This window comes from Lissotriton vulgaris, chromosome 1_2 (genome assembly GCF_964263255.1).
Source record: "Lissotriton vulgaris chromosome 1_2, aLisVul1.2, whole genome shotgun sequence".
Taxonomy (NCBI): Eukaryota; Metazoa; Chordata; class Amphibia; order Caudata; family Salamandridae; genus Lissotriton; species Lissotriton vulgaris.
Genome location: NC_141686.1, coordinates 46,119,239 through 46,131,927, shown reverse-complemented (window position 1 = coordinate 46,131,927; position 12,689 = coordinate 46,119,239). Strand labels below are relative to the sequence as shown.

Here is a 12,689-nt window from a genome sequence, read left to right as displayed (position 1 = left end):
GCACGAGGAGCCTGGATGGAGCGGAGTCCACGACCTCGGAGGTGTTTGAGGTCGAGTGGGACGCCGCGAAGCTGGATAAATACTCAAAGACCGAGCTGAAGTTTTTCTGTAAGAAACTCAAGGTTCCGCACGCTGGTTGCAAGAATAAGCCAGAATTCTACAAGGCCCTGAAAGCCTGGGTAGAGTCCAGAAAGGCCCCGGAGGATCAAGATGCCCTCGCGGAGCAAGATGCAACGGAGGAGCAGAATGCACTTGGGGATCTGGTGGATCTCGAACGACAAGACAGCGTGCACAGCTTTGGTAAAGGCCTGTCGCCAGAGGAGCTGGCAGACAGGAAGGAAACAAGGAATCATGAGAGGAAGCTGGCAGAATTGAAAATCCAACTGGAGCTTGAAACCAAAAGAACAGCGCTGGAAGAGCGAAAGCACCAAATGGATTATTAAGTGAAAATGAGGGAGATAAGTCTCATGGAGAGAGACTTGGATCGTCCTCCCTCTGGTGGCAGCACATCGCCAGTGCAGGTAGAGTCAAAAGTGCACATCCCGAAGGACGTAGTTAAAGAGTTCTTTAAGGGGGATGACATAGGACAGTGGTTTAGGGCATACGAGGTAGCCATGTCCTCCCACCGGGTCCCTGACAAGGATTGGGGAGCGGGGTTGTGGGGAAGGTTCCTTAGTGAAGGGCGAGATACCTTGCTAGATTTGCCAGTTGAGAATCAGAGATCCTATTCCCACATGAAAGAAGCTTTAATGAGCAGGTACGGGCTTACCCCTGAAATGTATAGACAGAAGTTTAGGGGATGTACTAAGCGGCCTGGGAATACGTATGTGGAGTATGTGACTTATTTTTGCAGAGCACTGGATGGTTGGGTGAAGGGTAGCAAAGTGAATGATTTTCAAGGTCTCTTTGATTTGATTGCATGGGAGCACTTGTCTGATCACTGTTTTCCTGAGTTACGCCAACACCTGATCGATAGCAAGCTGTCCAACCCGAGGAAGCTTGCTGAGGAGGCGGACCGCTGGCTCAGCACCAGGGTCCACAAGGGTCCCGTGGGAGACTCCGCCAAGAGTGGGCAGGGTCCCCAGCAGAAGAGTGGGGGGACAAGGGGGGAAAACAAAGGGTTCCAAAAAGGCCCCCAAAGTAGTTCCCAGGGGAACCAGCAGCAAGGTTCTCAGCCTCCCCACCCCCGAAGCAGAATGGGGCCCGACAGGTAAACCTGTTCCAAAGGGGCCCTTCAATTGTTACAAATGTGGCGAACCTGGACACATATCCAGTGACCCCAAGTGTCGCCTGTTTGGAAAACCCGCACCCACTGGTGCTCCGCCCCGTCAAGTGACTAGCGTTCACTTAGGAGAAGAAGTGATGGTCCCGGGGGGTGGAGATCCTGTTCACATGACCCTAGTCTCGCTAGGCGACAGTGAGATGATCCCTACGAACTACCTGCCCTCTAACACTAAGAAATATGGGCAGGTGGTGATCATCAATGGCAAGGAAGCTGAGGCTCTTAGAGACACAGGAGCCAGTGTGACTGCAGTGAGGCAGCACCTGGTGTCTCAAGAGCAGGTTGTACCCCATGCCTACTGTAGGGTTATCAACGCTGATAATTCTGAGAGTCAGTGTCCGATGGCTCAAGTTCCCTTCGATGGTCTCCGGTACTCTGCAGGTCTGTGTAAGAAAAACCATGCCTGTTGACTGTTTGCTAGGGAATGACTTGGAGCACTCCCCTTGGGAAAAGGTGGAGAAGACGACTCACCTGCGGATGGTGGGTCTGCCTGACTGGGCGTGCGTGACCACCCGGTCGATGGCAGCCAGTAGGGGTGATCAAGAGGTCCTGGGGCCTGAAGGAGAGGCCCAGGAACCGGCCTTAGGGAGAAGGCGCAGGGGGCGCGGGAAACCGGCCCCTGAAGTTCCCACGGTCCAGGAGGAAGCAGACCTTGAGGGGGATGCCCTGGAGCCTACAGGGGAACAGATTGCCGAACTGGGGGACCTGCCTGAGCTGACCCATTGGCAGCAAGAAGGAGGACCCTCCAGGGAGGAATTCTGCAAGGAGCAGAAAGAATGCCCTTCTCTTGTGGGTATGCGGCAGCAGGCTGCAGACCAGGCCAATGGTGTTCAGGCCAAAACACATTACGTGTACTGGGAGAACGACCTCCTGTATTCAGAGCCTAAGGCTGCTGAACCTGGGTCAGCCCGTGTGCTGGTGGTACCCCAGAAGTTCAGAGCCTTCCTACTGGGTCTGGCTCACGATGTGCCTTTAGCAGGACATTTGGGGATGGACAAGACCTATGACAGGCTTGTCACCCACTTCTACTGGCCCCAAATGCATAAGAGTTCAGACGCTCATTACAGAACCTGTCCGACTTGCCAGGCAAGTGGGAAGACCGGAGGGAAGAACAAGGCTCCCCTCCAACCCTTCCCTGTGGTCGGTACGCCATTCCAGCGAGTGGGTATTGACATCGTTGGGCCTCTGGACCCCAAGACAGCCATGGGCAACAGGTTCATCCTGGTCTTGGTGGATCATGCCACCCGGTACCCTGAAGCCATCCCTCTGAGGACAGTGACGGCCCCCGTGGTGGGATGTGCACTGATGGGAATTTTCTCACGAGTAGGATTCCCTCTAGAGGTGGTGAGCGACAGGGGGACCAACTTCATATCCAAGTATATGAAGTCCCTTTGGCAAGAGTGTGGCGTAACCTATAAGTTCACCACGCCTTACCATCCCCAAGGTAACGGGTTGGTTGAAAGATTCAACCGAACCCTGAAGGGCAAGATCATGGGCCTAGAAGGTCCGATGAGACGTAAGTGGGACGTCCTCTTACCATGCCTACTCTTTGCGTATCGCGAGGTACCACAGAAGTCCCTAGGGTTCAGCCCCTTTGAGCTACTGTACGGTCACCCCGTGAGAGGACCACTGAGTTTGGTAAAGGAAGGCTGGGAGCAATCTCCCAGGAAACCTCCCCAGAATGTATATTGCTACATGCTGGCCTTCAGAAACCAAACCAGACGCTTCAGACAACTTGCCGAGGCAAATCTGGAAGCGAGCCAGGAGGAGATGAAGTGGTGGTACGACCAGAATGCCACTCTGGTCGAGCTTCAGCCTGGACAAGAGGTGTATGTCCTGGCCCCAGTGGAGCCCTGTGCCCTTCAAGATAAGTGGACAGGCCCATTCGAGGTTGTGGAGCGCAAGAGCCCCCTGACATACTTGGTGGACATGAAAACGCCCAGAAACCCTATGCGGGTCCTACATGTCAACCGCCTCAAGCCCCACTTACGAAGGTCCGAAGTGGGCATGTTGTTGGCAACTGATGACGGAATGGAGGAGGAGTCGGAGCCTCTTCCTGACCTCTTAGTGGCCTGTGAGAAAGACGGGTCAGTGGATGGAGTTAACCTCTCACCCACCCTGACCGCCGAACAACAGGAAGACTGCCGCCAGTTGCTGGGGCAGTTTCCCGATCTGTTCTAACTGGTTCCGAGTGTCACAGATTGGTGCGTCCATGATGTGGACACTGGAGACAGCTTACCTGTGAAGCATAAGGCTTACAGGGGGACTGACAGGGTCCGGGCCTGCATCAAGGAGGAGGTCTCCAAGATGCTTGCCCTGGGGGTGGTTGAGTCTTCCAGCAGTCCTTGGTCCAGCCCCGTGGTCTTGGTTCCGAAGGCTGCTGCGCCGGGAGCCACACCCGAACTCCGGTTCTGTGTGGACTACAGAGGACTCAATTCAGTCACGAAGACTGACGCGCACCCCATCCCCAGAGCTGATGAGCTCATTGATCGGCTAGGGGCTGCTCGGTTCCTCAGTACGTTTGATTTGACGTCTGGGTACTGGCAGATCGCCTTGACCGATGGGGCAAAGGAGAGGTCAGCATTCTCTACACCAGATGGGCATTTCCAGTTCCGGGTTATGCCATTTGGAATGAAGAATGCCCCTGCCACCTTCCAGAGATTGGTCAACCAGGTGTTGGCTGGGCTGGACGAGTTCAGTGCCACCTACCTGGATGACATCGCAGTGTTCAGTGGCACCTGGCCAGAACACCTGCGACACCTCTGGGAAGTGTTGATGGCCCTGCGCAGAGCAGGCCTCACAATCAAGGCAAGCAAGTGCCAGATTGGGCAGGGTTCCGTGGTGTACTTGGGACACCAAGTTGGGAGTGGCAAGGTAGCACCCTTGCAACCCAAAATTGAGACCATCCTGGCTTGGGAACCCCCCAAGACCCAGACTGCCGTGAGAGCCTTCCTGGGGCTCACTGGGTATTACAGGAGGTTTGTCAAGGGCTATGGCATGATCGTGACCCCCTTGACAGAGCTGACTTCGAAGAAGCAGCCCAGGAATGTGATTTGGACTGACACCTGTCAGAAGGCTTTTGACACCCTGAAGACTGCCATGTGCACGGCACCCGTGCTCCTGGCTCCTGATTTCTCCAAGGAATTCATAGTGCAAACAGACGCTTCAGAGCATGGTGTAGGGGCCGTTCTTTCACAGATCACTGAGGAGGGCTTTGACCAACCCGTAGCCTTCATAAGTAGGAGGTTACTTCCACGGGAAAGTAGGTGGAGTGCAATAGAGCGTGAAGCATTTGCTGTGGTCTGGGCGCTGAAGAAGCTAAGACCCTACTTGTTTGGGTCTCACTTCCGAGTTCAGACGGACCACAGGCCCCTCAGATGGTTGATGCAAATGAGGGGTGAGAACCCGAAACTGTTGAGGTGGTCCATTTCTCTACAGAGTATGGACTTTACGGTGGAACACCGCCCTGGCACCGATCACGCCAACGCTGACGGTCTGTCCAGATTTTTCCGCCTTAGTGATGTGGAACTCCCTGGGGAAGGGTAGTTCCCCCCCACATTTCAGCTGGAGGGGACACATGTTAGACCTGGCACCGTGGCGTGAGTCTCCCTTCCACTTTTTGCTGATGTGCCTCCGATGTTTTGCTGGTTTTCCGATACTCAGGGCACTGCGCCACGGCTGACCCGTGCCGCAGTGCAAGTGCTCCCTACTGTAAATTGTACATGCGATTGGTATCCATGATTGGTTCATTGGATTTACTGTTAGTCCCCAGTAAAGTGCACTAGGAGTGCCGGGGCTTGTAGATGCCAATACTGCTGGTGGGCCTGCAGCGCTGATTGCGCCACCCACCGAAGCAGCCGTAAAGATGTGTCTGGGAACTGCGACCGCAGAACCCGCGTGCGGTCTCGTACTGTCACGCTAGCTGGGCAAGTGCGCCCACTTGCCAGCCCCCGAACCTTCCCTTGGCTACATATTAGTCACCCCTATGGTAGGCCTGCGGGCAGGGTGCGTTGTAGGTGTAAGGTAGGACAAGCCCTGATGTGTGTGGCATGTCCTAGTATTGACTTACAACCAAAACCGTATTTCACTATTGAAGGCTACCTGCTCCATTAGGCCAGACTGAGCTGCTGGAATTATTACACCCTATAATCCCAGCAGGCTCAAGGAGCATGGTAGCGAGTCGTGTTTAGTATGCCTGAACTCAGGATGATAAAATATTTTTTAGTAAAGTTTATTTTAGTATCCTGGGTTTGCAAATGCTACTTTTAGAAAGATAGCATTTGCTTGCCTAACCATTTCAGCCCGCCTCTGCTGGTATGTGTATCTGACTGTCTGGGACGTGTGAGTGACAGGGCTGGGGGGATGACAGGTGGTGAATGCGCAGATTACACCTTAGTGGGAGGTAGGAGTGCCTCTTGACTCGAACTGTAGCTGGGCTCTGCCACCACAATGCTGGCTCCACCCTCCTGGGGAGCGACTGATGACTCAGCCGGCACCTGGCCCAGGAAGGGCGAAGCCCCCATCACCAAGGTACTCTGGCAGCCCCTGTCCGCACAATGCTGGCTCCACCTCCTGTGGGGCGTCTGAAGCGCCTGCCCCTCACACTGAAAGCAGAAGCCGGAGTACACCCACCAGGGTACTCAAGGACTGAAAGTGGCTATGCAAAGGCCCCCCTGGCCTGCGAGAACAAAAGAATTGCCATATAAAAGAAGGAGCCCTGCTCCTTGAGAATTAGATCCTGTTTGGGCTACAGAAGGAACTCTGCCCGAAGAGGAGGACCGGGAAGGACAAGGAAGAGTGCTGTCTCTTGCCTGTGTCTGGTGCCTTGCTGCCGAAGGAGAGGAAAAAGGAAAGACTGCGAGAAGACTTTTGCTTTACAAGACTTTGTGCCAAACTCTGCTAAAAGATCTCCAAGGGCTTGCAACTGAACTTGCCCCCTGACCAGCGCCCCAGGACCAGTGGGCGCTACACCCTGAAGAAAGCGACTGCGTGTGCTGCTTATCGCTGCAGTACCGACGGAGGAATCTCCTCCAAGGCAACGACATCCACCTGACCACCGTGACCGGGGCCCAAAGCAACAGCGAAAGCAAAGTGAGGACCAGCCGCCGCTGGCCCGAACACCGTGACCGCAACTGCACCGGGAGCCCGAGAGCAAAGCGAAGGAGGACCCGTCCGGTCCGAGCTCTCGAGTTGACTGCGCCACGAGCAGCCAATCCACTTGCAAAGACGGACAGTTGCCCTGTGAGAATCCACTAGGTCGGTACCTTGCCCGACAGCTTAGCTGTGAGCGCACAGCCGCACCGGCACTTGGCTGGGTACGTCCTGCACTTGAGGACCGTACTGCCACTTGCCGCCACCACGCAGCCGCCGTCTCCAGGGTCGGAGCGGACGACGAGGAAAGGACCCTGCCGCCACAGAACACCGCTGCCCCGGATGACCCGTGAACTGCTCGGCTGAGAGCCGCAACGAACAGCGACCCCGGGAAGGCAACGCGACGTGGGACAGATCCCCTGGAAGCCGCCGGCTCCACAAGAACTTTGTTGAACTGGGCAGAAGGCCCTAAAGAACTCTTATTGCTAGAACGAACTGTGGCAACTTGAACTAAGTAACTCGGAAACGCTATTTGAAAGTCTGATAACTGTATTCACAAGCCTGCTTAAAATCTATATAAAGATATATATTTTTACAGAATACAGTTTGGTCTCATTGTGTGGTGGGTTGGTTGTGACGGTGTAATACTGCAAGTGTTTAACCCTATGTGCCCCAAAGATTAGCCTACGACTGCTTAAGCCACACTACCTAGAGGGTAAGCAGAGGTTGTCTGGAAGGTAACCCTCAGCCCTGACGAGGAAGAGAGAGTCCCTGCTTGTCGCTAGTGTTACACTGCGCCAACTAGTGCCTCCCCCTTCCTACAGGTATCATCAGCGTAGGAGATGATGTTGAGGTTGTGTTGGCGTGCGATGGCCGCGAGGGGGCTCATGTATACGTTGAAGAGGGTGGGACTGAGTGAGTATCCTTGTGGCACGCCGCAAATGACTTCAGTGGCCTCTGACTTGAATGGTGGGAGGCGGACTCTCTGGGTTCTTCCGCAAGGAACGAGGCAATCCATTCCAGTGCTTTTCCTTGGATTCCGATGTTTGAGGCGATGTAACAGGGTGTTATGACAGACTGTGTCAAAGGCTGCGGAGAGGTCGAGGAGGATGAGGGCGACTGTGTCTCCATTGTCCAGTAGAGTTCGAATGTCGTCTGTTGCTGCGATGAGTGCGGTCTCAGTGCTGTGTTTGGCTCGGAAGCCAGACTGTGATGAGTCGAGGGATTTGTTGGTTTCGAGGAAGGCAGCGAGCTGGTTGTTGACAGCTTTCTCGATGACTTTGGCCGGGAATGGAAGGAGCGAGATGGGGCGGTAGTTTTTGAGTTCGGTGGGGTCCGCTGTGGGTTTTTTCAGAAGGGCGCTGAGTTCGGCGTGTTTCCAGCTTTCCGGGAAGGTGGCGGAGTTGAGGGAGCAGTTGATGACGTCTCGGAGGTGTGGTGCTATGATGGAATCTGCTTTGTTGAAGATGTGGTGAGGGCATGGGTCTGTGGGGGATCCTGAGTGGATGGAGTTCATCAGGCGGATGGTGTCCTCAGTGGAGATTGGGTTCCAGTCATTAAGGATGTTCAAGGGGGGTGAAGGTACGGCGGAAGGTTGGGTGGGTTGGTCTCCGGGTTGGTAGTCGAAGCGGTTGTGGATGTCTGCGATTTTGTCATGGAAGAACAAAGCTAGGGAGTCGCAAAGGGCTTGAGAGGGAGTGATGTCGTTGGAGTTGGCAGTGGGGTTGGTAAACTCTGACGATGTTGAATAATTCCTTGCTGTTGTGAACGTTGTTGTCAAGTCGGTCTTTGAAGGCGGCTTTCTTGGCAGTCCGGATCAGTTGGTGGTGTATGCGGGTGGCGTTTTTGAAGGCATCCCTGGTGCTGGTGTTTGGGTCTTTTTTCCAGGCCTTCTCAAGGGAGCGACAGTTTCTTGGATTTCTTAAGATCACCGTTGAACCAGGGGGCGTTTTTGTTGCCAAGTTTGATTTGACGTTTTTTCAGGGGTGCTAGGATGTCGGCGCTGTTGGTTAGCCATTGAGTGAGGTTAATGGCTGCTTGGTTGGCGTTCGAAGAGTGGGCAGGGGGGTTTTGAAGAAGCGATGAGGAGATCTGGTCGATGGTGATTTTGTTCCAGTTTCTTCGCAGAGTAGGTTGGGGGTGGTTGTGGGTTGTGGTCTTTTTGTAGACAAAGTGAACGCAGCTGTGGTCCGTCCAATGGAGAACAGTGGTGTGACTGAAGGAGATATGTTTGCTGGAGGTGAAGATGGGGTCGAGTGTGTGCCCTGCAATGTGGGTGGGGGTATTAACAAGTTGTTTGAGTCAGAGGTTGGCGAGATTGTCCAGAAGGGTGGTGGTGTTGCAGTCGATGCTCTTTTCCAGGTGAAAATTGAGGTCTCCCAATAGAATGTAGTCCACGGAGGGGAGGGCGTGTGGGGTGATAAAGTCAGTGATGTCTTCACAGAATTGTGCACGGGGTCCTGGTGGCCTGTAGAGGAGGGTGCCTCTGAGTGTGGTCTTGGGGTCAGTGTGGATCTGGAAGTGAAGGTGTTCGGCGCTAGCAAGGTTGACGTCAGAGCTGGTTGAGATGCGGATGGAATTCTTGTGGACGATAGCGATGCCTCCTCCTGTTTGCTTGATGCGGTCTTTTCGGATGATTTTGTAGCCTTCCGGGATGGCGGTGGTGATGTCTGGGGCTGAGGAGGCGTTCATCCATGTTTCTGTTAGGAAGGCGACGTCTGGAGAGATGGTGTCTAGTAGATTCCAGAGGTCGATGGTGTGTCTGTGGACCGAGCGGGTGTTGAGCAGGATGCAATTTAGGTGGTTGGTGTCAGATCTCTGCTTGGTGTTCGTGGATGGGGAGTTGGTTTTGGTGCCGTCAAACTTGCAGGAGTTGCATGTGAAGGGTCCATGGGTGTGTCCAGGTGCGGCTAGGGCGCAGTTGGGGAGTCGGCCGGTGTTAAGGGCTAAGAGGGTGGAGGTGGAGTATGTAATGCGGGTGGGGTGGATGGAACGGGGGCCAGGGGGTCTGGCGCTGGGCGCGGGCTCGGCGCGGACAGGCGTAGACGGGCTTACCTTTGGCGCACCTTCGGCGCAACTGGGGCGCGACCGCTGCGCGCAAAAGCATCTGTCATAGGTAGGTGGGTAGGGGGGAGGGGCGAGGGAGGAGCAGCTGGGAGGCGGGTGCGTGGTGGAGGGGGCTGGCTCCGGGCACAACAACAACAATCAATAATGGCAGCTGGGGCTGAAACGCCGACCGGGATGGGGAAATGCTTCAATGGAATAAGTTGCCTCAGTACTTGCCCTGAAGACGCACACACCATACAGCTGTGCCAATGCACCTCAGCCGTAGCCTACATACACTGGTTCTCATGGTGGTTTTCTCTGAATGGACGTTTGGATGCTAGTAACTTCTTGACGCCCTTCAGGTGCTATTGAAGCCCTTTTAGCCTTAGTGGAAGCCCCTCTCTCCCCTCCCCAGGAGTGCTCCCCTCTCACACCGCTCCCCTTCCTGCGCAGCCGCAGGTGGCCCGTGAGGATGCCCGGGGCCCCCACCAACGCTCCCTGCACAGGGCCACCATGAGCATAGAGCCGCCCCTGTACCTCTTTAAAGGGTAGTCACAAGTACAGCACCTCAACTAATCCTAGCATGTGTAGGAAGGGCACGAGCTTTCACACGGCATTACAGTGGGAAAGTGCCCAGAGTCTTAAGGCCACAAAAAGATAATCAGCCAAAACCAGGAAAGTAAAAGCAAAGCGTTTAGGCAAAGACTACCGTAAGAGTAGCAGGTCTAACACGCATCGGATGAGCTGAATATGTAAATTACAAAAGAGGAATGACTGAAGACTGTACATCTTCAATTAAAACAAACAAAGCATCGCATGTGGCTGCCTAGTATTGCTTTGGTGGTGTATTCCAATGTATGCACCCATTCATTATTTAGTAGATACAGTGAAGACCCCCGAATCAAGGAACAGATTTATTTTCAGATGCATTCTTAAGTTTGCTACCACAATTCCACCTAGCTCCTTACTCCCATTCAGTGCTCATGCACAGTTTAAGGTCATCAAGGCCATTTGAGGAGGGTTCAAGGTTCCTGTTTCAGCGCAGATTTGGCACAGCTGAGAAAAAAACTGCAAACCAAACATTAAAATGTTCACACGCTGGAGGCTGGTTGGAGACTGTGGCAGTGAACCACATAAAAGAAGACACTTAAAAAATCGAAGTCCTATTTAGATTTCAGCTCCATCACAACAGTTGAAGGGATAAGGTGTTGCAAAATTGTCAATTACAACATATGTCGACCCAATGCAAAAAAGCTAAATAGGTACCTACCCTATACCCCCCACCCCTCATAGGCATGTAGAACAAATACAACTGGGTGAATGTGATCATAGTAAATCTTTCTAGAGAATGAATTGACTTACGGCGTAAGATCTGCCAGGCAGTGCGAAGCAGTCACAACTAAATCTGGCTGTACTATAGAGCCACCACAGAAGAATCGATTGTTTAGTTTTAAAGCCACCTAGAAAAAGAGAAAAGCGAAAAGGAGAACTAATGTTACTACAACACACTTGTCACTATCAAGAGCACATTCAAAGTATTATTGCAGAAACAAAGATGAGGCTGGAGTATCTCTAAAATGTCAAACAGAAGAATTATCACAAAAACAAATCAAGCAAGGTCCTATTTTGAAATTAAAGAAAACGCAGGCAGACGAAAGTTGTGCCATACCCCTTAAATCAGCATTTGGGGAGAAGCCAAGAAAATTCAATTATTCTCGCATCATTTGGCAAGCCTTTTGGAAGAATAAATCAACAGGATGATTGTATTAATTGACTTCTCACCATGCCAAAACATGCCGGGTCAAGAGAAAACTGCACAGTTCTGCACACTAGATTCCAAAATCGTGTTTCATGTGGTGAAGTAACACTTGTGGGTGATAGCCGTGCACTGCACTTGGAAGGCAGAGATAATTTCTAGACCCTTGAAGCTGTGTGGTGGGAGCCCCTGGCTGGTGCATTTACTGTGGGCGGTTTGGCTACAAAAATACTCCAGTTAAACATTCTATAACATTGGACAGAAAATAAAGCTGGGTAGTAAGCGATGCCTTTGAAGTAGAGTCTAGATTCCTAGTTACACTTTATTGTAATCCTTATAAATGTTCCCCATCCTAGGTTATAGCAAATAGGCTCTACTTGGAGCCTGCCCAGGCCACGTTTCATCCTGGAAAACAAATGACAGGTTTGATCTGCAGAGTGTAAATGGTGTGCTTCAGGAGGTCTTGGACGAAGGAATACATACTTCTACTTAAATTAAATCGAATAAGTCTCATATTTATAAGAAGCAGATGATCCTAAAAGAAGTGCACACAATAGTCAATCTGTAAAGGCCCTTCATGCTAGTGTTAAAAAATAGAGACCTTTTTAGGTTTCCCCTGCAAAGCACTTGTACTGTGAACTCTATTGTATTTAATATAAATCTTATAAGTTGCTTACATCCCTCCCTTCCTTTTCACTGGTTTGTGTGCTTGCCACATACTTTTCCTCCATTTCTATAGGCTGTAGCATACTGTTACCTGTTCCTCTTAACAGGGCATGTGCTCCAGTGCTGCAAGAGTTGCCTGCAGTGTCTGTTACATGCAAGTCTATGGAGGCGGAAAAGCACGATTGATCCAAAGTGGTCTTCACAGGTTGAAGTAATTCAACAGTCTACGTCAGCCGCTGTTATACTCTGAAGAGTGATGTAATGCTGTTATGGTCGGTGATTTTCTCTAAAGAGAATTGCCATAACCATTTCCCTTCTTGAAGTGTACCTTCTCGTCCATAGGATTTGCGTAGTGGCCCTGGTGGGATGCAGAATTGCAGATGACAGCGCAATGCATCACGGATGTCCTTTAACTGTTGTCGTATTTTGGGGATTCCCTTGATTTGCTTCCAGAATACAAACATTTACCGACAGATTCAGTCATGTACCTAACAGAGCAATGCCTCTGTGTAGGCAGTTTGCAAACAGCATCATGTTGATTCTCATCTGGGAAAAGCATTATTTTCTCAGGGACGGCGGGCTTGCTCCTGTACTTCAAATGTTAGAGGAGATGTTTTAAGGAAATGAGGCTGGCTATGGAAATATTAAATGTAAAAAAAAAAAGTCAGGGTTTGTTCACCGCTTTCCGCCGCGGGGAGAAACTGGGACCTGCAGGGGAGTCTCTGGGGCACGTGTGCTGGAGGCAGCACATCCGAGAGTTGCAATAACCTGAATATTCCCGGGAAGCTGCATGAAGCAGCTGCCTCATTCCGGTAGAGCCGTGCTGAAGCATCCTATACTTCGCACTTC

At 52.2% G+C, this 12,689-nt stretch overlaps 1 protein-coding gene across 1 annotated transcript in view; it reads right to left on the bottom strand.

Annotated features, from left to right (window-relative positions):
* Positions 1–12,689, bottom strand: part of OVCH1 (ovochymase 1) — an 852,055-nt gene that overhangs the window by 813,414 nt on the left and 25,952 nt on the right. Inside the window, exon 4 of the mRNA XM_086952799.1 lies at positions 10,781–10,878. Within this exon, the coding sequence (XP_086808925.1) occupies positions 10,781–10,878 (98 nt within the window). The remainder of the gene's footprint in view (positions 1–10,780; positions 10,879–12,689) is intronic.